The sequence below is a fragment of the Corticium candelabrum genome, chromosome 7, assembly GCF_963422355.1.
Source record: "Corticium candelabrum chromosome 7, ooCorCand1.1, whole genome shotgun sequence".
Lineage (NCBI taxonomy): Eukaryota > Metazoa > Porifera > Homoscleromorpha > Homosclerophorida > Plakinidae > Corticium > Corticium candelabrum.
Window position 1 is genome coordinate 6,047,684 of NC_085091.1, and position 25,181 is coordinate 6,072,864.

A 25,181-nucleotide genomic window follows, 5' to 3' on the forward strand; every position below is an offset into this window, starting at 1 on the left:
AGTAAATATCCTAGCCTACGGGCATGCATGTACAGTATACGATCTCTTTTGACACAAATCTTTTAAATTTAATTTTTTGTTATATGCCTATTCTTGAATTTATATATATATATATATATATATATATATATATATATATATATATATATATATATATATATATATATATATATATATATATATATCATAAATATTAAATATATTATTAGCACATATATATATTTTCTATGTGCATGTATATATCACATTTGTCCAACAAACATTTATAAAATTGTTAGTGCCCATATGTCTCACATTAATTTTGTAAATCACCTATTTAACATTGATATTAATAGATTGCTATTTAGGAAAGATATGGAATGACTCTTTTGCTGCAATCAAATATATACCAGAGGCAGGAGAATTATCAAGTGGCAATACAGGCATACTAGACATACATTACAATCGCAATCAATTCACACTTCACAATGTGTCAGTAACATTAGATGGCCGCCCTTACACTCGCGTGTCCTCGCCTCGGACTACAAGTACTGGCGAAACCATAATGGAAATTGGACCGATGACGGATCAGTCAGACTCTGGCGTATACGGATGGCACTATTACTTGGAAGAAAGAAAGTCTCAAAATGTGTTGGTCGTATCATCATACACCGCAATTATGATAAAAGGTAAGCTCAAATAGTACACAACTATCCGTGATGTAGCAAGGCCTAATTTTGGTAGGTTCATATAATATTATGGTTTATATATTAATAACCTATTTATATAAAATCTAAAAATTAACTTGCGGTCTAATTAGAAAAATTGTCCAGTTCAATAACAATCGATGGTATACATCATCATCACTAAGTGTATACAATAGCAACAGATGCGACATACAAATTTAAAATCGCGACAACGCTTTAATAAGTTGGGGTTTAGTAAGCCCTCGCTTAGCCAGAGCAGCTACGCAGTTGCCTCCATCTACAGTATTGTATCTCAATTTCTTGTATTTGGTCAGTATGAAAAAGGCAAGAAATTTGTTTTAGTAAACATCTGTTGGTTTGCAATAGTTTAAATTTAAATATATAACTGAATATTTGTAGTTTGAATAGATGAGTATATTTTTGATTAAGTAATGTTGCATGCGTGGACGTGGTACGCAGGTAGCCGTGTTTTGAAATCACAAACACACACACACACACACGCGCGCGCGCGCGCGCGTAGACGTGTTCCACCTTTCTACAATGCAAGAGCTGCACTATAATATTTGACTACCGCTACTGTTCCATATAGCTAGGTGCAATGTCGGTAGGAACTCACATGTTACATCTCAGAATCTGATAGAACAGTGATACTGCATTAGTGTGAATATAAAATAATCTATAAATATTATTTAGAAAAAGCTTTCATAAAAGAGACCCATCTAAGACTCCGTGTACTGTACGTACATCAAAGTGTGTGTGTGTGTGTGTGTGTGTGTGTGTGTGTGTGTGTGTGTGTGTGTGTGCCTGTCTGTCTGTCTGTCTGTATGTGTGTATGTATGTATGTATTTATGTATGTATGTCATTGTCTGTCTGTCTGTCTGTCTGTATGTATGTATGTATGTACGTCAGTGCGTCTCTCTGTCTGTCTGTCTGTCTGTCTGTCTGTTTGTCTGTCTGTCTATCTGTCTGTCTGTCCGTCTGTTTGTCTGTCAATGTACAGATCTAAGTCCACTAATGTTTTAAAGTATTTCGCTGTGAAGGACTGGTTCATTATAGAAGTTTAGAATGTGTACAAGTAGAGGATCTGTAACAATAAAATGGTCTGTCGTCTGTCTGTCTGTCTGTCTGTCTGTAAAAGTAATAGAACGATGCTTTACCGCCTTTTGATGACTAAACATTCTAATTATTTATAATAAGAAATTATCAAGCAACCAAAAATGGTGACCTAAATTTTTCCAAATTCATATTTGGCACCTAACAATTAACGATTCGGTTTGCGTCTAGAGAGACTCAACATTAGCATCACGCCATCTCCTGTACTACTTTTTGACACGTTTGAAAAACGTTCAATGAGTTGCCTGGCGAAAGCAAGTTACCCTCTAGTAAACAGAATCACGTGGTATGAAAATGGAGTCTCAATCTACGATCTTCTCAAACGGCCAAGCGCCTACCTGGTCATTAAAACTGGTTATCTGAAAAACACGACGTTGAAACACTTTACATGCAAAGCTAACAACAACATGGGATACGTTTCAGCTTCGATTTCCGTGCTGCTAAGAAGTAGGAAGTATACAGTATCTATACAGTTACTGACTTTGCCATGTATATTGCGTTTCTTTGTTTTAGCTGAAGGAAGTTGGAGCTGGTGGACAGAATCGAGCCATTGCAGCGTGACTTGCGGATTTACCCCCGGGTTTAGGATAGTAGAGCGCAAGTGTATTGAGACATCTCGTTGTCGTGGTTTGAATTACAGGATGGACACTTGCTTTCCACAACGTCGATACTGTCCCGAGAGTAAAACATGTAAGTCGTCGTCTAATGAGAAAAAATACTTAAAACATTAATAAAATATATCAATTGTATGCACATTTTTGTATTAGATATTTTGTGTTTGACTCTCTAGATGCAAAGTTGAGTTTTAGTAGGCAAGGCTATTTGGTTATGTTTCGATTTACATTTTTACTATGTGGTACTTTTTGCTGTGTATTTTACATGCAGATGTTTATGTATAGTTTGTTAGAGAAGCAGTTAAGTATCTGGACGAGATATATGTACGTCACGCCTCCGTTCGTGTGTGTGTGTGTGTGTGTGTGTGTGTGTGTGTGTGTGTGTGTGTGTGTGTGTGTGTGTGTGTGTGTGTGTGTGTGTGTGTGTGTGTCTGTGTCTGTGTCTGTGAGTGTGTGTGTGTGTGAGTGTGTGTGTGTGTGTTTTTGTGTGTGTGTGTCTGTCTGTCTGTCTCTGTGTCTGTCTCTGTGTCTGTGTGTCTGTCTGTCTGTCTGTCTGTCTGTCTGTCTGTCTGTCTGTGTTTGTGTGTGTGTGTGTGTGTGTATGTGTGTGTGTGTGTGTGTGTGTGTGTGTGTGTGTGTGTGTGTGTGTGTGTGTCTGCGATAGCTCAGTTGGTTAGAGAGTCATCTTATGGAGTGTTTACATCCGGGACCTTGAAGGGTCACAGGTTCAAGTCACAGTGATGGCGAGCTATGGCATAATTTCCTTAAGCAAGAAACTAACACACATTTGCTTCTCTCGACTCAGCATTATAAATGAGTACTTGGTCATTGACTGGGGTCCTAAGCTGCCATCCGCTGTGACGTGATATCAGCCACTGGGGTCTTGGTGAGACTTCGGGTGCTCACACCACAGTTGGCTTCAAAAGTCGGTGCTCTTGCGAGTGCCTGGCCCGGCTCCAGGAGTTTGCTAGCGCAGGCCCAAAGTTCCCTGAGTAGCGCACACGGCCCAGCCAAACAGCTGGGGGCGTGACTTCTGAGAGGCAGCTCCTGACACTTAGGATTTTATATTTTTAGGTGTGTGTGTGTGAGAGTGTGTGTATCTGTGTGTGTGTGTGTGTGTGTGTGTGTGTGTGTGTGTGTGTGTGTGTGTGTGTGTGTGTGTGTGTGTGTGCGTTGGTGTGCGTGCATGCACGTGTCTGTGTGTGTGTGTGTGTGTGTGTGTGTGTGCGTGTGTGTGTGTGTGTCGATTGTTTGTAAATGTATTCTATACTCTTCTAAATAGCATCTCCTCTACTATCTTCTACGGTAATCAGAAGTGCAACTAGAACCGCCCCGAAGACTGCAATGTCTACAACAAACATCACGACATCGTCATCAACATTCTTTCCAACTACTATGACATCCACTGCCCGTGTTGCCCAAGAATCTATTCTCGATGTCGATTTTGCATTGACGTGTATTATACCGGCGGTTTTTCTTACGGCAATATTTACAGCTCTAGTCTCTTTTTGTGTTTTCAAAAGATATCAGACTTCAACTCGTGGACAAAACAAGAGCGAGTTGGATTCACAAACAAGAAATTGCACTAGAACAAATGGAAACGCCTACGCCGCTTTTGCCAAAAACCTAAAGAATGATATCAATTCACAGCTTAGCGAGCAAAGAGAGTTAGAGATTGATAAGGTGGTCGCCTGTCCGTTAGATGACGATCACGCTAATTCGACTGTTGGAGCTCAACTATCTGAATCCCGTTTTTGTTCTTCACGAGAAACAGATCTGTGACGCAGTTCACGACACGAGGTCGGATGCTGCTTTGCAGAATGTAGATATGCAATAATCTACTGTACATATGGAAATCAAACACACCGACCTTTGAAATTTCAGAATCTTAGATATGAAATATTTGAAACGGTACAAACAGCACAGCATGCATGTACATGCAATTTAAGAATTTGAATTGACTCGCTAAAATTTGTAAATCTTGCTTATACAACGCTTTCATTTTCGAAAATAGAATTCGATAATTTTTATAAAAGTACTGTAACAATTATATGTAATACTATCCGCCATTAGAACGTCGTTTACAATTTTTAGGTCATTAGAGTTGGAATGCTCAATTAGACGATTTTGAAGGTTGAGAAATGGTCACTACAGCAAACGTTTGCATCAACCTGTAGAGACAAAGAAAAAACCGAAATTGACAAATATGGATTATGACCTAATTGAGCTCCCACTTTGCCAGTGGTCCAGGATTCTAACCCTAACCTTAACAGTAACCCTAGCCCTCGTCCTAACAGTAAAGCAAGTAAGACGGGAACCAGGATATGTGACGTCAGAGTGTTTCGATCGAAGTATACAAAGCAGTCGACACTATATGGGTGCAATACTAAAAGCATAGAAAATGGGATTTCTCACGTTGACGTGACTGGATCATCTCCAAGACAACTGGTCGCTGTCGAGTGCAAATCCACTTGTGTGGAAAGGACTTTGCGTAACCCTAGGCTATAAGCCTCACCCTGACTCTAACAATAACCTTAACTATAATTGCCACTAACCGTCACCGTAACCATATCTCTAACCCTAACTCCTAACGCTTATGCCGGACTAGCCATGGCTAGGACCAGTTGTCGCGTGACAGCACTTAATTCTCTTTGCTACAACTATTGGAGTAACAGACACACCCATTATTGACGGATAGAGGGGAGTGGTCCTGGGAATCAGACCCCTCCTCTTCAACGACACGCCCACCACAGCCGATCCGCAATGTTGTTACTGTGTTATTAAATTTTGATGGATGGTTAATTCGTTTAACTCTAAACTTATACATGCCTATAATTATCTAATAAATATGCTAGGAAATTAACCCTAATAGACATTGAAGTGAGTTTGCTGGGTTTTATAGTTCATACAAAGATATAGCTTCTATGGGGCGTGGTTAATAACACTTGGACCTCCTCTTTCAGAAATTCTGTATCCGGGCCTGCCGATATTACGCATACATACAACCACATTGACACCCACATCTGGTACGGAGTGAGAGGCTTGTTAGTTAAATTAGCTTTAGTAATCGAGGCAGCTGCAAGGGCGTTACCAATAACCTATGGAATTGAGACTTTGATCTTTCAAGTTCGAGAAAGTATGGAACTTATCTATTTAGCTTAACTTTTTGATTTTGCTCTCTGCGTTAGCGGAGAATTCTAGATGTTGGGTGGGTCAGGTGTTACAATAAAGGTAAAAAATTGCTAATTATTTAATTACTTGAATCAATATTTTCGAACTCGCCAAAAACCCGTTGGCGGAAGTCACATTTTCAAAAGTTGGGTAGCATGGGACCCACTTGAGCTACCCTGCTCAGCCGGCCTTGGGACCCTAGATACTTGCAAACTCGCGTTTAGGCAACCAACGAGTTAGTATCAAGACGTAATGCCGTGTTTCACAATGCATGCAGCTAACGTCAATAGCAACAATAAGTATTTGTTCAAGAAATAGAAGTAAAAAGCGCAAGACACAAAACCTTTCAATCAAGGACATAATTAACGTCACGTGCTTTCGTTCTTCAATATCGCAATATTAAAATTTTAATAAAACTTTTTGGCTAGTTTGAAAAACGGATTTTCTATGTAATTAGCCCGAGGCTAGCATTGGTTAGGGTTGGGTTACAGCAACGACTCTCAACAACAACCATGAAATGGCCAGCCGGCCAATTGGAATGCAGTACATGCCTTAATTGTCATCAGAATTTGATAACAATTAAATGTTATCAGAATTTGATAACAATTGAATTTTATCAGTGTTATGTAAAATTGTATATAACTTCAGTCGTCAGAGTACAGCTGTGTAAAACTCCATGAAATTATAATTATTTAATTATCAGTACAAAATACGTGTATTTTAACAAGTCAGAGTCAACAAATGAAAGATCACGGAAAAGTAAATCAATTAATTAAATACAAGATTAAACAGCAGAACGCTGGTAAGGTTTGCCAAACACAGTGGATTGCGCATTTATTAAAAAATTGACTGATTGAGCAAGCTGGGAGACTGAAGGGAATTACAAAGTTTGAAAATATAATAAATAGCATTGGTGGTAGTAACGTACGCGCTTGGCCATGTAAAAGAACTCACTCTGTTACTGCAGCAGCGAACATCTGATATCTGCAAAGTTTATTGTAAGGCAAATAGTGTAAGTAGATCAATGTTGCAATGACAAGAAATTATCGATTACGTCCATTCAGATCAGTTTCAGACGTTGACATTGTTGGAAGGATATTCATAGAGTTACTGTACTCGCAGATGCATAATCGCTAACTTATGTCCAACCAGTAATTTGTTTCAAGATGTAATGCCGTGTTTCTCTCTGCATTCAGCAATCGTCGATTGTAACGTTTGTCTATAAGAATTGAAGCAAAAAAGTGTGGCATAAACAGTTACAACTTTAGTCCGGAACCTAACGTCACGTGAATCCGTTCTTTAAAATCTCAATATCAAAATCTTACTAAAAGACTTTGGCTTGTGTGAAAATGTATTCATATAGTTGGTTGCATTTGTGACATTTCGTACGAAAGGCGGTACCTCGACTTGTCTTCAATGGTTCCGGGATACTCGTTATGACACGTTGGTAGTGTCGATGACATCACCCACTCCACCTTATTGTCTCGTTGAGGCCGATCGAAACGCTAGAGATCGATCGTATAGTCAGTGTCTTATGGCACGCGATTTATCTTGCGTTTGGCTTGCTGTCACGTTGCTCGCCGTCAACTGGATAACAGTTAGCTGTAAGAACAAAAAACACAACGTCAGAGGTAAAACTGCGATTGCATTATGTCTTACGATTGCTTTCAGGCTGCGACCTACCATACTACGGCCTGAATTGCAGCGGTAAGAAGCTGTATTCTTGCGTTGGGAACGCTCTAGACACAAACACGTATGCAATATGTTTCATTGTTTGTCGATCCGTCTAGATATGTGTGGAGCTAATCTGACGGGGTTGGCTGGCGTTATTCGTCCACCTGGTTACGACTCTTACAACGAACATTACGAGAACTCGGTGCAGTGCGAGTGGAATATTATTCCTCAGGTGGAGAACGTGTACGTCGTCATCACATTCGATCATTTTCTTACTGAAACGTGCTGCGACTATCTGTCGGTTACTGCTGATTCATTTTCTGGATACTCCACTGAACTAGCAAAATTTAAAGACACCGAAGCCCACACGGTGATTCATAAAGCTCCTCTTCGTCTTTTCTTCTACTCTGATGGTTCGTCGACAAGACGAGCCTTTAGTTTACGCTACACAACTGGTTAGTAGAATATTATTTAACTGTTTGATCAATGCAAGAACTCCTTATCTAGGACAACCACCCAGCTTTCTTTCACGAACGTACAATCAATATGTGAACGAAGGTGACAGGGTGTTACTTCTTTGTAATGTGCAAGGAATGCCACCACCTGTAGTGACGTGGTACAAAAACGGGTTGGAGATTCAAGTTGGCTCTAATCTTTTGTCTCAATTTGAATTGCAAGGAAACCATCTAATAATAACAAACGTAACGGAAGGAGACATTGGATATTTTCAATGCAGAGCGCAAAATTTCCTGAACGAGACGGAACAATATTTCCGGCTATTCGTTTATAGTAATAACTGCATCCAAGTACTAAAACGATTTAAAATACTTCTTTTATTTTTAGCGCTTCCAAAAATTCTATTTCATCCAACATCAGTTCACTTTGATTCTTTGCTACCCGCTCACAGCGAAGATGGTTCCTTACGCAATGAAGGACTGCAAGCCGTTTTTCGCTGTCAAGTTCACGGGTATCCTCGGCCTTATATCCATTGGGTAAAGGTAAGAGAACAAAACCCTTCTAATTACCTATATTTTGACATCTTTTATTAGGATGGTAAATATCTATACACATCTGGATATCGTTCGCTGACGTGGTTAACAATCAAACCAGTGAACGTGTCTGATGTGGGCAACTATACTTGTGTAGCATACAATCGCATGGGAAGTGTCGTGTCTCGCGCTGCATCATTAACAATAGGTAAAAACCTTGAAAATAATTACCAAAATAAATTAAATTTTGTATTTTTAGGAAAAAGTGTTCTCTGTTGTTTGTACTTGCGTTTTCCAGACAAAGTAGAAACATCTTCTTGGGCTAACGTCGAGTTGTCGCTATCGTTTCAGTCGTCAGAGTATAAACTTTTGGCTGTATCAGTAGCCAAAGAAGGTCATTTGTACTCGCCGGCAACATATTCCCAGTTCTCTAACCAAAATTACATTCGCACAACTAACGTTACTATCAATCTTGGAAGTTTGGAAGAATCAGATACAGCTGTCTACAGCTGGCGTTTGTATATGAGTGCTTCAACAGCTAGCTTTTTGCCTAATATAGAAGTCACGTCATTTATACCCATCACAATTCCAGGTGACTTTGTAGTCCTTTTTCTTTCTAAGTTATACAACAACATAGATGTTATGATCTAGGAAATACTCGCGTGACCGTCACTCCCTCCTCATCATTTGTTAGAAATTTGTACGGATTCCAAATCATAGCTTGCTTTGCAGAGTCTCTGGTTTATGCACCATCGGTTCGCTGGTTCAAAAATGCAGATCAGAGACTCGGGTATTCTTCAATAACAGGAAGCAATTACACGATAACTTTCCTATTTACAACAACTGGAATCAATGTGACTCATTACACTTGCAGTGCACAAAATTCAGTCGGGATTGTTACAAATGCCACTGTTTCAGTAGTAGTGAGAGGTGGGAAGTATACGCATTTGCCATACCACTGTATGTACTAACGTGAAATTATCATGTTAGGCTTACCAGGGGGATGGAGTTGGTGGACCGAGAATTCTCTGTGTAGTGTCAGTTGCGGACCTTCAGTAGGAATCAGAATCAGAACAAGACGTTGTTATAATCAAAATGGCTGCTCTGGTCCAGCAATTAATGCATCAACTTGCTACTCCTATAAGCCTTGTCTGTCCGGTCAGTTGTTCATTAGCTAATAATAACATTGTTAATACAATGTAAAAATTAAACTAAATGAAATAAACTGCTTTAAATTTTAAAATTATTTAATTTTGTAGTTTTTCTATTTATGAAAACAAGTAAATCAGAATACTTATACCATGCATTTATAGTCTTACAGTAGTCTCTTAAATGCTTTGAGTAACAGGTAGATAGTTATTCAATTTAATGAAAGCACCTGAGATTGCCGATGCCTTGATCGGCGAGCAAACAATTGGCCATTCAAAGTACAGTAGGATGAAATAGCGGGACAAGTTGCGGTGCAGTTCAATTGCTTATGTGCACCGAGAAGTCTCTCTTAACGCAAGAACAAAGCCCTTTTCGCAAATCCATAAATGAAACATCACTTTAAATCCAACTAAAGGTCACTTGTTACCGTAAAGATTTTCGTAGTCGTTAATTAAGTTCATTATAGTCGACCGTGCAAATAGATACAGCAATTACACACGCGCAAACACACACACACACACACACACACACACACACACACACACACACACACACACACACACACACACACACACACACACACACACACACACACACCTTCAACCTTCAACTGCCCATCCACATGGATGATGGCGAAACGTAAAAAGCGTAAGAAAAAGGAAGTCATTATCTGGTAAATATGTCGCAAATCTAAATACGTTGATGACATTTATGTCTTTTCTTGCCACTCTCTCGTGTGAATAAATGATCGCATCTCCGACTACTTGATTCCGGCCGTTGCTCGTTCCCGAGACTTTGAGCGATTTTATCCTATGTTGCAATTGTGTCTTTCTTCCCTGTTTGTGACCTAAACAGTCGCTTGCAGGTAGTGCACAGCAGAAGCTGTTGGTCTTAACATCTGCTGGGATCGGCTCTGTCACGAGCCTTCTGACTACTTTGGGCATTTTCTAATTCTACTCTTGAAGTGACGATTGATTTAATTTTGCTAGCACAGACGTTCTTCCACTTCTGCCTGTCCTGCGAAAGCTGGGACCAGGTGCTTGTTAGACCAACCATTTTGAGGACTTTTACAATCCTGTCTTCCACCTTAGTCTGACCCCATGCGCTGGACAAGTTGATGGTAGCCACGAATGAAACAGCTGCTTAGACTGACGATGATCTTCCATATGTTCTAGATGACCAAGCCATCTAAGCCGCTGAGCCATCAAAGAGTCTTCTGCAGTTTCAAGATTGCCAAGCTTGTGTCTGATGTTGATGTAATTCGTTCCAATTGGTGTTTTGAACTTGTCTATACCAAATCTAAAACGTTGACATTGATTTGTAAATGTGACAAGCCTTGCGATATCTCTTTTAGTCACGGCCCAAGGAGATAACCCATACAGTAGAACTGATACGACAGTTGACTGGAACAGCACAATTTTTGTTTCAGGTGTTACATGGGGAGACTGAAAGACAGCTTCTTTTACACAAACACACACACACACACACACACACACACACACACACACACACACACACACACACACACACACACACACACACACACACACACACACACACACACACACACACACACACACACACACACACACACACACACACACACACACACACACACACACACACACACACACACACACACACACACACACACACACACACACACACACACACACACACACACACACACACACACGCAAACACACACAAACAAACAAAAAAAAACACAAACACACACAAACAAACAAACAAACCAACAAACACACACGCACTGAATGTACACAATGATTTTAGATTATAACATTTCTCTTAGTATAGTTGTCAAAAAAATTCTGGTCAAAGCAACGGTTTCTATAGGTTTTGTAACAACGTTAGACAGAGTTGACTGCACCCCAAAGTCGTGCGCGCTAGCGGTGCCGCTACCGCGCGTTGTAGGTAAGGGCCGGCGGAGTTATCCATGCGAAGTGCAAATACTTGGCACTGCAAGCGTGTTGCGGTCTTTGTAGCAAATGCAAGCGTCAGCGCTTCAGAAAAAAATTGTTGTCCTTTACCATTTCACCCATATTTCCGTTGGTATTCCGTTATTCCGTTGGTAGAGGCAAAGGGTCGGAGTCCCGGTCTGATAACCGTCTCCTGCAGCACAGTACAGTTCACGCATGCGCATACTTAGACTCCGATCCTCGAGCCAAAGTCAGACTTTCCCTCCGCCAAGTCTGGCGAAGTTTGGCCGGAAAGACTATATAAAGATCTGACGAAGGTAAAGGGACAACCTAGTCCTAAACAATAACCTCTTACAGTCATGCACAAAGTTTTCCATTTGTTTTAATAATATATTGTATAAATATAGATACAATAAGATATATATTAAATGGTCGTTGTGTCATATCCCTTTCTTGATCTTTTTGCAGTGGAGACAACCACATCAGCTGCTTTAACAGTAAAGACTACGTATACGTCAGGTGAGTTGCCAAAAACTATAAATGAAATTATTTCGTACTTCTTTACTTGTTCATGCGTGTCACAACGTTAATCTTTGCTGTATCAATGTACAAACCAGTCAGAAGTCTAGTTACCTGTCCATGCTTAAGTCTTTTGCATGTGTACATTTTGAGTTAATTCTATTAACAATTCTTTAATCATCTGTAGTTCATAAGTATAATCTGTCCACGCAAACAGATGCCGTTGTTACTACCGAAACGGCGTCTACAGTTACAAGTTTGCCAACGGCTACTCAAACGATAAAAAGCCCTAATAAGACGATTTCCGATGCAGGTAAATACGTGCAACTCTAGCATAAATCTTTACCTTTAAATTTTCTCAACTTGGTTGCATTTGTAGAGGACAAGTCACTTTCTGCTGCTGTGATAGCAGTGGCGTGTATCATTCCGACAGCAATCGTTACCTTTGTAGTCACGGTTGCCATGATGTACTACATATTCAAAAGAAAGGACAATGACCGTGATGCACCACCAGAACGAGCTCGAAACAGACAAGATGTAGGAAAGTCTGACACACGTGCTTCCGCCCAAGACAGATATGATTCCTCGGTTACGTTCAAAAATAAGAAAAATGACGTCAAAATAGAAAGGCCCCAAGCAACTAATTCAGAACCAAGCGAAACGGTTGATTTTGTTGAAGAGGAGTATTATGAAGAAGTGGAGCGGGTGTCAGGACTCCACAAGCGACCATTTGGCAAGCAAACAAGTTCTAGTGCTCGTAAACCTCAAGCAAGTTATGAAGGTAGCTACAAGCATCCTAAACCCCAAGCAAGTGAAGGCAGTTACAAGCATCCTAAACCCCAAACAAGTTATGAAGGCGGTTACAAGCATCCTAAACCCCAAACAAGTTATGATAAACTAAGTTCCAATGTCAGGCCATCGACGAAAGCCTCAACATCAGTGAGATATGTTAACGTTCCGTCTCAACACTCATCACAAACTCAGCAACAATACGAGGAGGACGACTTCTACGTCCAACCGGACGGCTGCGTACCCGATAAAAGGCATTAGGTCTATATACGGACGTCTATACATCCAAACAATTGAAAATATTCTGAAAACTGAAAAATAGATATGTCGACGAGTAGCTTTGCAAGCTGTGATATAGCCGCATGGGATTGGACTATAATTATTTGGAATTTGACTTGGTAGTAAGTACTGTAGTCTAGTTACGACTGCAATTGCCTAGATACCGCGACAGTAAACACGCCAAGTTTTATGTATCGATCGAAACGATGGTTAGCTCTTGAAACGACGTTTCTGCATACATGAAGACAACGTCGATCAAATATGTACGACTCGCTGGACAATACAATCGTTGGGAAGTTGCTTCTAGGATTTCCTACCAACATATTGTTTTCAAAAGCACAAGTTCTGATGCCGTTTTTGCATACTACAGTCTATGTATACTACAACGTTCTTTAACGCATTTAAGCATCTATTTGCAGGGGTGGCCAACTGGTGTTATGATGCCAGAGTCTGGTCTTGGGCACCAAGCAAGAAAGCACTAAGGCTTGAAGCCACTTAACAGAGGCGTGGCTATGGGGGACCTGGGGGCACAGGCCTCCCTAAAATTTGTCTATATCAACATAAACTTGTAATGCGGTTGAGACTGCTCGAGGGTAGTATGCAACTGGATGGACGTTTTCTAAGTATACTGCAGGTGATAACAGTGCACGTGGTTGCAGTCAGAAAAGATTTTAATGACAGTGGGATACAACATTGTCTATACTAGTGGTGTTATACGCGATGGTATGTCAACCGATTTCCGTAACGAGTCTTGTATATATACATACCTACACGCATACAAACACACATACATTTTTTCGATTTGTATTGAAAGAGTCCATAATTCAGACTCAGTATAAAACGTTTACATTGCAATCATACATACACCAATTAGGCTAAAGATCATTGTTATATCAACATATAGTTACAACTCTTTTTCTTTCTGCAAGTGAGATATTAATTAACGTCCTGTTTTTCTTTTCTTTCCATCATCTGTATTTGCATCCTTATGGTGTGCCTAAACGCAGCCACAACCTAAAGCGTTCACTGGGAGTTGGTTTCGCCATAAGCAGAATGGTTACATTTTTTCATGTAAATACATACATGTAAACTTACACATGTACGTATACAGACGAAACTGACAGCAGTCAAATTAAAAAAATTAAACACAGACATAACATCTGTCTCCCCCTCAATCACGGAATGCTGGCTACGTCGCTGCGTGACTCAACCAGATGGTGACGTGACTGTGACTGAAGAACAGTGATTCCGTAAACACAACGCATCGCGAATATCAATCATCTGTGTGCCTGCCTAACTTTCTGTCTGCGTGCATGTACGGTATGTATCATGTCAGATTATACATATATACATGAGTATCTGTAGGTATGTATCTAATGTATAAATGTATGTCTACGTATGTACTAAATGTGAATGTATATAGATAGGTATGTACTCTCAAACCAGTCTCGTGCAGGTATCCACATGTATAGGCGTGTTATTTCCGTTGGGCACCAGAATAAGTTCCTGCATGGTGCCACACAAGGCACCACCCTTATCCGAACACAGCCACCTCTACATTTGCATAAGTACTACCAGATAGTCAAACTGTATTACTAAATCCCAAATAAACTTGTTGACTGAGCTCAAATGCATTGGATATTCTCACTGCATTAAAATCAAATCCCTGAATAAGAGTCACGTGTCATTCAGTAACATCCATGTTTCAAACCGGATATCTAAGTGATACTTCAGATAACCATAATTTTGATACCGTTTATATTAAACTTTGTGTAACAGCACATTTCTGTACAGTTTACTAGCTATTTGCATCTGTGAAAATTAGTGTGAAAGGAGGTACCTGTCGTGTACGATCAGATGATTGTTATGACAACAAGTTGATAGTGTCGATGATATCGACAAAGCGGCCTCATTGTCTGTTCGAATCTCGAGCAGATCTCGGCGTATTGTCAGCGGCTCACAACAATGGGTTCCTCCTGCTTGTGGCTTGCAGCGGCGTTGCTCGCCGTCAGACAGATCGCAGTCTGATGTAATAATATCGCTACTGTAAACTGAAATTTTTATCATATGATTGCAATTTGTTTTAGGCTGCTACGATCCCTATTACGGTCCTCATTGTCAGGGTAAGAATCCGTATTTTGTCGTGTTGGGGACCCAAGGACTATGCCCAGAATTATCAATGACTCTGTGTGTGTGTGTGTGTGTGTGTGTGTGTGTGTGTGTGTGTGTGTGTGTGTGTGTGTGTGTGTGTGTGTGTGTGTGTCCAATCTGCTTCTGGTACCACAATAACATGGTCTGGTCATTCCATGAGATGTCCTATTCTGGATTGCTCTAGTGTATTGTCATCAGTAAATTCCATGAGGAACCATGTAAAGAAACTTCATCATATATCCAATATAATGGTAAAGAATAGTTGCAAGTCAAGTTTACACTACCCTTCAACTGTTAGCTTAAGCTCTTCCATTCATCGTAAGCGGAAAGAAATCAATGACGTGATGTGGAAAAAGAATCAATTGCTCAAGTTTGGTGTGTGGAATGTTCGAACATTAAAGGGTGTGGGCAGAACTGACCTTCTTGCCAAAGAGTTGATTACAACTGATATTACATTATGTGGCATTACTGAAACTCACTTAACTGGCGCAGATATGATGGATTTAGATAAAGATTCCTGCTATCGTCTGTTGTTCTCTGGACCACCTGAGCTAGCTGCCAGGTGTGTTGCTCTAGTGTTTAGACATAATGTGATGAAGTCACTCAAATCGTTTGATCCTATCTCAGAGAGGATATTGCTTGCTGACTTTCTTACTGACAAAGGAATTTTGAATGTCATTGTTGGTTACGCTCCAACAGAACAATGTGAAGAGGTACTTAAAGATGAATTTTATCAACAACTTGATGTTGCTATGCATAAGACAGGTTCGCTTGTTGTTGTGCTGGGTGACTTTAATGCTAGACTTGGAAAGGCAGTTTCAAAAGTTGTTGGTCAGTTTGGTTTATCACAGTCAACCAGTGACAATGGGGTTAGACTGATAGAATTTTGTCAAGCACATAACCTGGGAATCAAAAACACCTTTTTCCAGCATAAGAATATGTACACTGCCACTTGGTATCCTCCTAATCCCAAATTACAAACAAGTCTAAAAGACTATGTTTTGGTAAAGCAGTCTATGCAAAAAATGGTACATGATACAAAAGTACGACGAGGAACAAACTTTGACAGTGACCACAAACTTGTTTGTAGTAAGATGGTACTAAAACTTCAGAAGCCACGTGGGAAAAGACAACTAAAAACCTTTTCACGAGACGTACTCAGTGATCCTATTGCTCTAGGCAAATATCGAAATAACGTCATGACTAGATACACACAAAGATTATCTACTGAGACTGAAGCTATGTGGTCTGATTTTTGTAGTGCAATTAGGGACTCTGCAAATGAACACCTCAATGTTGTTCAAACCAGGAACAATAGATGGATTTCTGAGCGTACATTACAGTTGATAGCTAAGAAACGTAAGGCTCACATCGCTTGGATGAAATGTCAGGAAAACGAGATGACTAGGAAACATTATGTTAGTTTATGCAAACAAGTGAAACAAGCAGTTCGACAAGACAAAGAAGAATGGTTGCATAAACAAGCATCTGATTTAGAATATGACTTGAAACACCACAATCATTATGAATTTTTCAGGAAGCTCAAAAACTTTGATCACGTACCCATTCAACCTGCCTCAGTAATTTTAGATGAGCATGGTCAGAAACTACTTTGTATTGACGATCAGTTAGATCGTTGGAAGAGACACTTTGCCTCGGTATTAAATGTCAGACGTCCTATTGCAATAGACTCTGGAATGGTTGTACGCTCTTTTGGGTCTGGTGCTCCACTGAGTGAATAAGAAATCACAAATGTTATTAAAAAGTTAAAAAATAATAGACCATCTGGTAATATGATGGAATAACAGCTGAATAACTGAAAGCTGGGCCTACGGAGCTTTTTGATTGGCTATCTGAGCTTGTTCAACAAGTTTTGTCTTCAGGAAGAGTGCCACAGGATTGGAAAGATTCAGTTCTTGTCCCTGTTTTTAAGAAAAATGACAGACTAATATGCGACAACAATCGTGGTATTTCATTACTCAGTGTACCTGGAAAGGTATTAGCAAATATTCTTCTGGAACGACTTAAACAGTCAGTTGAACCTCTACTACTAGAAGCCCAATGTGGTTTCGTCCGGGGAGAGGAACAATTGATCAAATATGGTTGGTTCGTCAGTTAATTGAAAAGTCTATTGAACATGAGTGTGCTGTCCACATTTCTTTTGTTGATCTGGAATAAGCTTTTGACTCCGTACCTAGAGAAATTATCAGACTACTTTTGAAAGAGAGAGGCATTGAGGAACAAGTTGTACAATTGAAGTTACAACTGGTGATCCTATTTGTACATCCGGGATTGTAACCTTCTACCAATCAGCGGCAAAGAAAGTGAGCAGACGGATGTAGAAATAGGAACGTCCTCTGTAGCACACGCCAGACGGCGTGCTGAACGTTTCTCTTCGGATATTAAAAGAACAAGGTTAAACAAATACTCAAGCACAAGCGCGTTCTCTAGGTAAGCCGTGGTATTGAGGAATTCTGCTTCAAAGTCTGGCGGAAAAACAGCTCTACCGACACCATTTTACTTTAGAGAGGAATCACTGACGGCAAGAAGGCAGATCTTCATAATATCTTCGCATTCACATTCGTCATTCTCGATATATCCGTAGCAGTCATCCGTAAACGCATTAATTCGTTCGCAGTGAGCGGAGCTTAATCGACCAGGAACGTGGAGCAGGCGCGTGGGCGTTGCACGTCACAGAAACGTCGCTCGTTCTCGTATACAAAAACGAAGATAACGGAGTAACTTATACCGATCGATTTGTCTTTGTAAGATCTATTCATACAAGTTCATTTTTGTTGGACTTCCCCTTTAAGGCTTAAGCCTCACCCTGACTCTAACAATAACCTTAACTATAATTACCCCTAATCGTAACCCTAACCATATTTCTCACCCTAACCCCTAACGCTGGTCCCAAACTAGTCATGGCTAAGACCAGTTGTCGCGTAACTGCGCTTTACTCTCTTTGCCACAAATTTTTGAGTAACAGACATACCCATATTACGCATGTATTCAACCACATTGACACCCAATCCGGGTAAGGAGTGAGAGACTTGTTAGTTAAATCAGCTCTAGTAATCGAGGCAGTTGTAGGGACGTTACTAATAACATATGAAATCGAGACTTTAGTCTTTCAAGTGCGAGAAAGTATTGATCGTGTCCGTTTAGCTTAATTTTTTTTATTTTACCATCAGAGTTAGCGGAGAATTCTAAATGTTGGGTGGGTCAGGTCTTGCTTAGCCAAACCCCGCCTACAATAAATATAAAAATTGCTAATTATTTAATTACTGAACCAATATTTTTGAACTTGCTAAAAACCCGTTGGTGGAAGTCACATTTTCAAAAGTTCGGTAGCCTGGGGCCCACTTGGCCTAACCTGCTCAGCCGGCCTTGGGACCCTAGATACTTGCAAACTCGCGTTTAGTATTAAGCAACCAACGAGTTAGTGTCAAGACGTAATGCCGTGTTTCACAATGCAGGCAGCATACGTCAATTGCAACAAGTAACATTTGTTCAAGAAATAGAAGTAAAAAGCGCAGGACGCAAAAACTTTTCAATCAAGGACTTAAGTAACGTCACGTGCCTTCCATTTTCAAAATTGCAATATTAATTAAAATCTAAATAAAAAATTTGGCTTGATTGGAAACGGATATTCTATGTAATTAGCTCGAGGCTAGCATTGGTAAGGGTTTTGTCACAGCAATGCCTCTCAAGACCAACCATGAAACGGCCAACCGGCCAATTGCAATGCAGAGCATGCCTTCTTTGTTATCAGAATTTGATAGCAATTGAATTTTATCAGAGTTATGTAAAATTGTATATAACTTCAGTCGTTAGAGTACAGCTGTGTGAAAGTCCATGAGATAAGATGTATTTAAGTTAATGCAAAATACGTGTGTCCTAACAAGTCAGAATCAACAAATGAAAGATTAATTAATTTAATACTAGATTAAACAGCAGAACGTTGGTAAGAATTGCCAAACACAGCGGATTGCGCATTTTTTTTAATTTGACTGATTGCGCAAGCTGGGAGACTGAAGGGAATTACAAAGTTTGAAAATATAATAATATAATTGGTGATAGTAACAAAAACTCTTGGCCATGTGAAAGACCTCACTCTGTTACTGCAGCAGAGAACATCTGATATCAGCAAAGTTTATGGTGGGGCAAATAGTGTAAGTAGTTCAATGTTGCAATGACAAGAAATTATTGATTACGTTCGTTCAGATCAGTTTCAGACGTCGACAGTGTTGGAAAGATATTCATAGAGTTACTGTACTCGCAGATGCATAATCCCTAATTCATATCCAGCTCGTAATTTATTTCAAGATGTAATGCCGTGTTTCTCTCTGCATTCAGCAATCGTCGATTGTAGCCTTTGTCTATAACAATTGAAGCAAAAAAGTGTGGCATAAACAGTTACAACTTTAGTCCGGAACCTAACGTCACGTGAATCCGTTCTCTAAAATCTCAATATCAAAATCTTACTAAAAGACTTTGGCTTGTGTGAAAAATGTATGTATATAATTGGTTGCATTTGTGACATTTCGTACGAAAGGCGGTACCTCGACTTGTCTTCAATGGTTCCGGGTATACTCGTTAAATGACACGTTGGTAGTGTCGATGACATCACCCACTCCACCTTATTGTCTCGTTGAGGCCGATCGAAACGCTAGAGATCAATTGTATATATAGTCAGTGTCTTATGGCACGCGGTTTATCTTGCCTTTGGCTTGCTGTCACGTTGCTCGCCGTCAACTGGATAACAGTTCCATGTAAGAACAAAAAACACAACGTCAGAGGTAAAACTGCGATTGCATCATATCTTGCGATTGCTTTCAGGCTGCGACCTACCATACTACGGTCTGAATTGCAGCGGTAAGAAACTGTATTCTTGCGTTGGGAACGCTCTAGAAAACAAACACGTATGCAGCATCTTTCATTGTTTGTCGACCTGTGTAGATATGTGTGGAGCTAATCTGACGGGGTTGGCTGGCGTTATTCGTCCACCTGGTTACGACTCTTACAACGAACATTACGAGAACTCGGTGCAGTGCGAGTGGAATATTATTCCTCGGGTGGAGAACGTGTCCGTCGTCATCACATTCGATTACTTTCTTACTGATTCGTGCTGCGACTATCTGTCGATTACTGATGATCCATTTTCTGAATACTACACTGAATTAGCAAACTTTAAGGGCACCGAAGCTCACACGGTGATTCATAAAGCTCCTCTTCGTCTTTTCTTCTCTTCTGATGGTTCGTCGACAAGACGAGCCTTTAGTTTACGCTACACAACTGGTCAGTAGAATGTAATTTAACTGTTTGATCAATGCAAGAACTCCTTATCTAGGACAACCACCCAGCTTTCTCTCAGAAACGTACAATCAAACTGTGAACGAAAGTGACAGGGTGTTACTTCTTTGTGATGTGACCGGAATACCGCCACCTGTAGTGACGTGGTACAAGAACGGGTTGGAGATTCAAGTTGGCTCTGATCTTTTGTCTCAATTTGAATTGCAAGGAAACCATCTACTAATAAGAAACGTAAGGGAAGGAGACAATGGATATTTTCAATGCAGAGCGCAAAATTTCCTGAACGAGGCGAAACAATCTTTCTGGCTAATAGTTCATAGTATAATAACTGCATCCAAGTACTTTAAACTCTTCACAATACTTTCTATTTCTAGCGCTTCCAAAAATTCTATTTCATCCAACATCAGTTCACTTTGATTCTATGCTACCCGCTCAGAGCGGTCCGTACAGAGAAGACGATTCCTTATACAATGAAGGACTGCAAGCTGTTTTTCACTGTCAAGTTCACGGCTATCCTCGGCCTTCTATCGTTTGGAAAAAGGTAATAGGACAAAACCTTCTAATTACCTTTATTTGACATCTTTTTTATTAGAATGGTAACTACCTATACAGAGCTCCAAATCGTTCGCTGACGTGGTTAACAATCAAACCAGTGAACGTGTCTGATGTGGGAAACTATACTTGTGAAGCATACAATCGGATGGGAATTGTCGAGTCTCGCGCTGCATCATTAACAATAGGTAAAAACCTTAAAAATAATTTTTAAAATGAATTAAATTTTTGTATTCTTAGACAGAAGTCTTCTCTGTTGTTTGTACTTGCGTTTTCCAGACAAAGTAGAAACATCTTCCTGGACTAACGTCGAGTTATCGCTATCGTTTCAGTCGTTAGAGTATAAACTGTTTGCTGTATCAGTAGCCAAAGAAGGTCATTTGTACTCGCCGGCGACATATTCCCAGTTCTCTGAACAAAAACACATTCGCACAACTAACGTTACTATCTATCTTGGAAGTTTGGAAGAATCAGATACAGCTGTTTACAGCTGGCGTTTGTATATGAGTGCTCCAGCATCTAGCATTTTGCCTAAAATTGAAGTCACGTCATTTATACCCGTCACAATTCAAGGTGATTTTATAGTCCTTTTTGTTTCTAAGTTATACAGCAACATAGATGTTATGATCTAGGAATGCCTCGCGTAACCGTCACTTCCTCCTCATCATTTGTTAGAAATTTGTACGGAAGTCACATCATAGCTTGCTTTGCAAAGTCTCTGGTTTATGCACCATGGGTTCGCTGGTTCAAAAATGATGACCAGAGTCTCGGTTATTCTTCAATAAATGGAAGCAATTACAAGATAACTTACCTCTTTACAACAAATGAAATCAGTGTAACTCATTACACTTGCAGTGCACGAAATTCAGTCGGGATTGTTACAAATGCCACTGTTTCAGTTGTAGTGAGAGGTGAGATGTATACGTATTCTATAACACTGTATGTCCTAACGCGAAATCAACATTTTAGGCTTACCAGGAGGATGGAGTTGGTGGACCGACAATTCTCTGTGTAGCGTCAGTTGCGGACCTACAGCAGGAATCAGAATCAGAAGAAGACGTTGTTATAATCAAAATGGCTGCTCTGGTCCAGAATTTAATGCATCAACTTGCTACTCCTATAAGCCTTGTCTGTCCGGTCAGTTGTTCATTGAAATATAATTATATTTTTAATACACTGTAGAAATTAAACTAAATAAAATGGCTGCTCTAAATTTTAAAATCATTTAATTGTGTAGTTTTTCTATTTCTGGAAAACAAGTAAATCAGAATACTTATACCATGCATTTCTAGTCTTACAGTAGTATCTTAAATGCTTTGAGTAACAGGTAGATATTTATTCAAATAAATTAAAGCACCTGAGATTGCCGATGCATCGATCAGCGAGCAAGCAATTGACCATTCAAAGTACAGTAGGATGAAATAGCGGGACAAGTTACGGTGTAGTTCAACTGCTTATGTGCACCGAGAAGTCTCCCTTAACGCAAGAGCAAAGCTCTTTTCGCAAATCCATAAATGAAACATCACTTTATATCCAACTAAATGTCACTTGTTACCGTAAAGGTTTTCGTAGTTGTTAATTAAGTTCATTATAGTCGACCGTGAAAATAGATACAGCAATCACACACGCGCACACGTACACACACACACACACACACACACACACACACACACACACACACACACACACACACACACACACACACACACACACACACACACACACACACACACACACACACACACACACACACACACACACACACACACACACAAACAAGAACAAACCAACAAAGAAACACACACAAACCCACACACACAAACGAACAAAAAACAAACACGAACACACACACACACACACACACACACACACACACACACACACACACACACACACACACACACACACACACACACACACACACACACACACACACACAAACAAGAACAAACCAACAAAGAAACACACACAAACCCACACACACAAACGAACAAAAAACAAACACGAACACACACACACACACACACACACACACACACACACACACACACAAACAAACAAACAAACAAACAAACACACGCACTGAATGTACACAATGCTTTTACATTACAAAATTTTTCTTATTATAGTTGTCAAACAAAAATTCTAGTCAAAACCTTAGTTTCTAAATGTTTTGTGACAACGCTAGACAGAATTGACTCCACCCCAGAGTCGTGCGCGCTAGCGGTGCCACTAACGCGCGTTGTAGCTAAAGGCGGAGTTATCCGCACGAAGCACTATATACTTGGCACTGCAGGTGTGTTGCGGTCATTGTAGCAATTGCAAGCGTCAGCGCTTTAGAAAAAAAGTTGTTGACTCTTACCTTTCCACCCATATCTCCGTTGGTATTCCAACGTGAAAGGGGCAGGGTCGGAGTCCCCGTCTGATGACTGTCTCCTGCAGCACGGTACTGTTCACGCATGCGCATACATGGCCGAACTCGAGCCGAGACCAGACTCTCCCTCCAGCAAGTCTGGCGAAGTTCGGCCGGTGAAGGTATCTGACGGCGTAGTTACCTGGTGATATAAGACTACATGAAGATCCGACGAAGGTAAGGGGTCAACCTAGTCATAAACAATAACCTCTTACAGTCATGATCAAAGGTCTAAATGTCAGTTGCTACTGCATCTTTTTCAAACCCATGACTTTGCGTTACTTCATTTGTTTTAAATAACATATTATATAAATATAGATACAATAAGATGTATATTAAATGGTCGTTGTGTCATATCATTTTCTTGATCTTTTTGCAGTGCCGACAACCACATCAACAGTAAAGAGTACGTATACGTCAGGTGTTGCTAAAAACTAAAAATGAAATCCTTTCGTACTTCTGTACTTGTCCATGCGTGTCACAACGTTAACGTTTCCTGTCTCGATGTACAAAACAGTCAACATTCAAGTTACCTGTCCATGCTTGACTTTGTTCGCATGTATACATTTTGAGTTAATTCTATTACCAATTCTTTAATCATCTGTCTTTTATAAGTTTAAGCTGTGCACGCAAACAGATGCCGTTGTTACTACAGAAACGCCGTCTACAGTTGCAAGTTTGCCAACGACTACTCAAAAGACAAAAAGCCCTAATAAGACTTTTTGCGATGCAGGTAAACACATGCATCTCTAGCATAAATCTTTAAATCTAGATTCTCTCAACTTGGTTGCATTTCTAGAGAACAAGTCACTTTCTGCTGGTGTGATAGCAGTGGCGTGTATCATTCCGACAGCAATCGTCACTTCTGTAGTCACGGTTGCCATAATGTACTACATATTCAAAAGAAAGGACAATGACCGTAATGCACCACCAGAACGAGCTCGAGACAGAAAAGATGTAGGAAAGTCTGACATACGTGCCTCCGCCCACGACAGATATGACTCTTCGGTCACGTTCAAAAATGAGAAAAAGGACGTCAAAATTGAAAGGCCTCAAGCAACTAATCCAGAACCAAGCGAAACGGTTGATTTAGTTGAAGAGGACTATTATGAAGACGTGGAGGAGGTGTCAGAACTCCACGTGCAACCGATTGACAAGCAAACAAGTTCTAGTCCTCGTAAACCTCAAGCAAGTTATGAAGGTAGCAACAAGCATCCTAAACCCAAAACAAGTCATGAAGGCAGTTCCAAGCATCCTACACCCCCACCACGTCTTGAAGATTGCTACAAGTATCCTAAACCCGAAATAAGTTATGATAAACTAAGGTCCAATGTCAAGCCATCAACGACAGCCTCAAAATCTGAGAAATATGCTAACGTTCCACCTCAACTCTCATCACAAACTCAGCAACAATACGAGGAAGAGGACTACTACGTCGAACCGGACGGCTGCGTACCCGATAAAAAAAATTAGGTCTCTAGACGGACGTTTATAGATCCAACTGATTAAACATTCTGAAAACTGAAAAAATAGATATGTCGACGAGTAGTAGCCGCATGGGGTTGGACTATAATTATTAGAGATTTGACTTGTTGGTATGTACTGTAGTCTCTAGTTACGACTGCAATTGCCTAGGTACCGCGACAGTAAACACGCCAAGTTTTATGTATCGATCGAAACGATGGTTAGCTCTTAAAACGACGTTTCTGCATACATGAAGACACCGTCGATCAAATATGTACGACTCACTAGACAAACTATAATCGTTGGGCCGTTGCTTCTAGGATTTCCTACTAACATATTGTTTCGAAAGCACAATTTCTGATGCC

General features: G+C 40.2%; 4 protein-coding genes across 6 annotated transcripts in view; all 4 read left to right on the forward strand.

Annotated features, from left to right (window-relative positions):
* Positions 1-4,475, forward strand: part of LOC134182226 (hemicentin-1-like) — a 9,387-nt gene extending 4,912 nt beyond the window's left edge. Inside the window, exons 6-9 of the mRNA XM_062649608.1 lie at positions 348-668; positions 1,971-2,246; positions 2,313-2,489; positions 3,696-4,475. Coding sequence (XP_062505592.1) covers positions 348-668; positions 1,971-2,246; positions 2,313-2,489; positions 3,696-4,195 — 1,274 coding nt within the window. The 3' untranslated portion in view covers positions 4,196-4,475. The remainder of the gene's footprint in view (positions 1-347; positions 669-1,970; positions 2,247-2,312; positions 2,490-3,695) is intronic.
* A 2,584-nt stretch (positions 4,476-7,059) lies between these two features.
* LOC134182523 (hemicentin-1-like) lies at positions 7,060-13,225 on the forward strand. 2 transcript variants are annotated; one of them, XM_062649936.1, is made up of 12 exons: positions 7,060-7,188; positions 7,256-7,291; positions 7,375-7,713; positions 7,766-8,047; positions 8,102-8,256; positions 8,308-8,455; positions 8,507-8,839; positions 8,899-9,177; positions 9,238-9,405; positions 11,805-11,855; positions 12,043-12,168; positions 12,235-13,225. In XM_062649936.1, exons 1-12 carry the CDS (start codon positions 7,119-7,121, stop codon positions 12,903-12,905), a joined length of 2,658 nt encoding a protein of 885 aa, XP_062505920.1. In that variant the 5' UTR covers positions 7,060-7,118; the 3' UTR covers positions 12,906-13,225. The 2 variants fall into 2 exon arrangements, with proteins under 2 accessions (XP_062505920.1, XP_062505919.1); XM_062649935.1 differs by having other exon boundaries at positions 7,766-8,256.
* Positions 13,226-15,322: 2,097 nt separating this feature from the next.
* On the forward strand, positions 15,323-16,816 carry LOC134181766 (uncharacterized). Its single transcript, XM_062649032.1, has one exon. It carries the CDS (start codon positions 15,323-15,325, stop codon positions 16,814-16,816), a length of 1,494 nt encoding a protein of 497 aa, XP_062505016.1.
* Positions 16,817-19,542: 2,726 nt separating this feature from the next.
* LOC134182123 (hemicentin-1-like) lies at positions 19,543-25,032 on the forward strand. 2 transcript variants are annotated; one of them, XM_062649468.1, is made up of 12 exons: positions 19,543-19,846; positions 19,914-19,949; positions 20,034-20,372; positions 20,425-20,706; positions 20,762-20,928; positions 20,980-21,127; positions 21,180-21,512; positions 21,572-21,850; positions 21,909-22,076; positions 23,732-23,773; positions 24,008-24,085; positions 24,152-25,032. In XM_062649468.1, the coding sequence occupies exons 1-12, from the start codon at positions 19,777-19,779 to the stop codon at positions 24,823-24,825; spliced, it is 2,616 nt and encodes an 871-aa protein (XP_062505452.1). In that variant the 5' UTR covers positions 19,543-19,776; the 3' UTR covers positions 24,826-25,032. The 2 variants fall into 2 exon arrangements, with proteins under 2 accessions (XP_062505452.1, XP_062505453.1); XM_062649469.1 differs by having other exon boundaries at positions 23,732-23,758.
* Positions 25,033-25,181: the final 149 nt, after the last annotated feature.

What these genes read in the sequence shown, in the direction of transcription:
- LOC134182523 (XM_062649935.1), top strand. Translation starts at nt 7,119, where the DNA reads ATGGCACGCGATTTATCTTGCGTTTGGCTTGCTGTCACGTTGCTCGCC. An exon ending in CTACGGCCTGAATTGCAGCG is followed by an intron (nt 7,292 to 7,374) that starts GTAAGAAGCTGT and finishes CGATCCGTCTAG; the next exon opens with ATATGTGTGGAGCTAATCTG. An exon ending in CGCTGCATCATTAACAATAG is followed by an intron (nt 8,456 to 8,506) that starts GTAAAAACCTTG and finishes TTGTATTTTTAG; the next exon opens with GAAAAAGTGTTCTCTGTTGT.
- LOC134182123 (XM_062649468.1), top strand. Translation starts at nt 19,777, where the DNA reads ATGGCACGCGGTTTATCTTGCCTTTGGCTTGCTGTCACGTTGCTCGCC. An exon ending in TAGTTTACGCTACACAACTG is followed by an intron (nt 20,373 to 20,424) that starts GTCAGTAGAATG and finishes CTCCTTATCTAG; the next exon opens with GACAACCACCCAGCTTTCTC. An exon ending in TTTCTGGCTAATAGTTCATA is followed by an intron (nt 20,707 to 20,761) that starts GTATAATAACTG and finishes TTCTATTTCTAG; the next exon opens with CGCTTCCAAAAATTCTATTT.
- LOC134181766 (XM_062649032.1), top strand. Translation starts at nt 15,323, where the DNA reads ATGGTAAAGAATAGTTGCAAGTCAAGTTTACACTACCCTTCAACTGTT.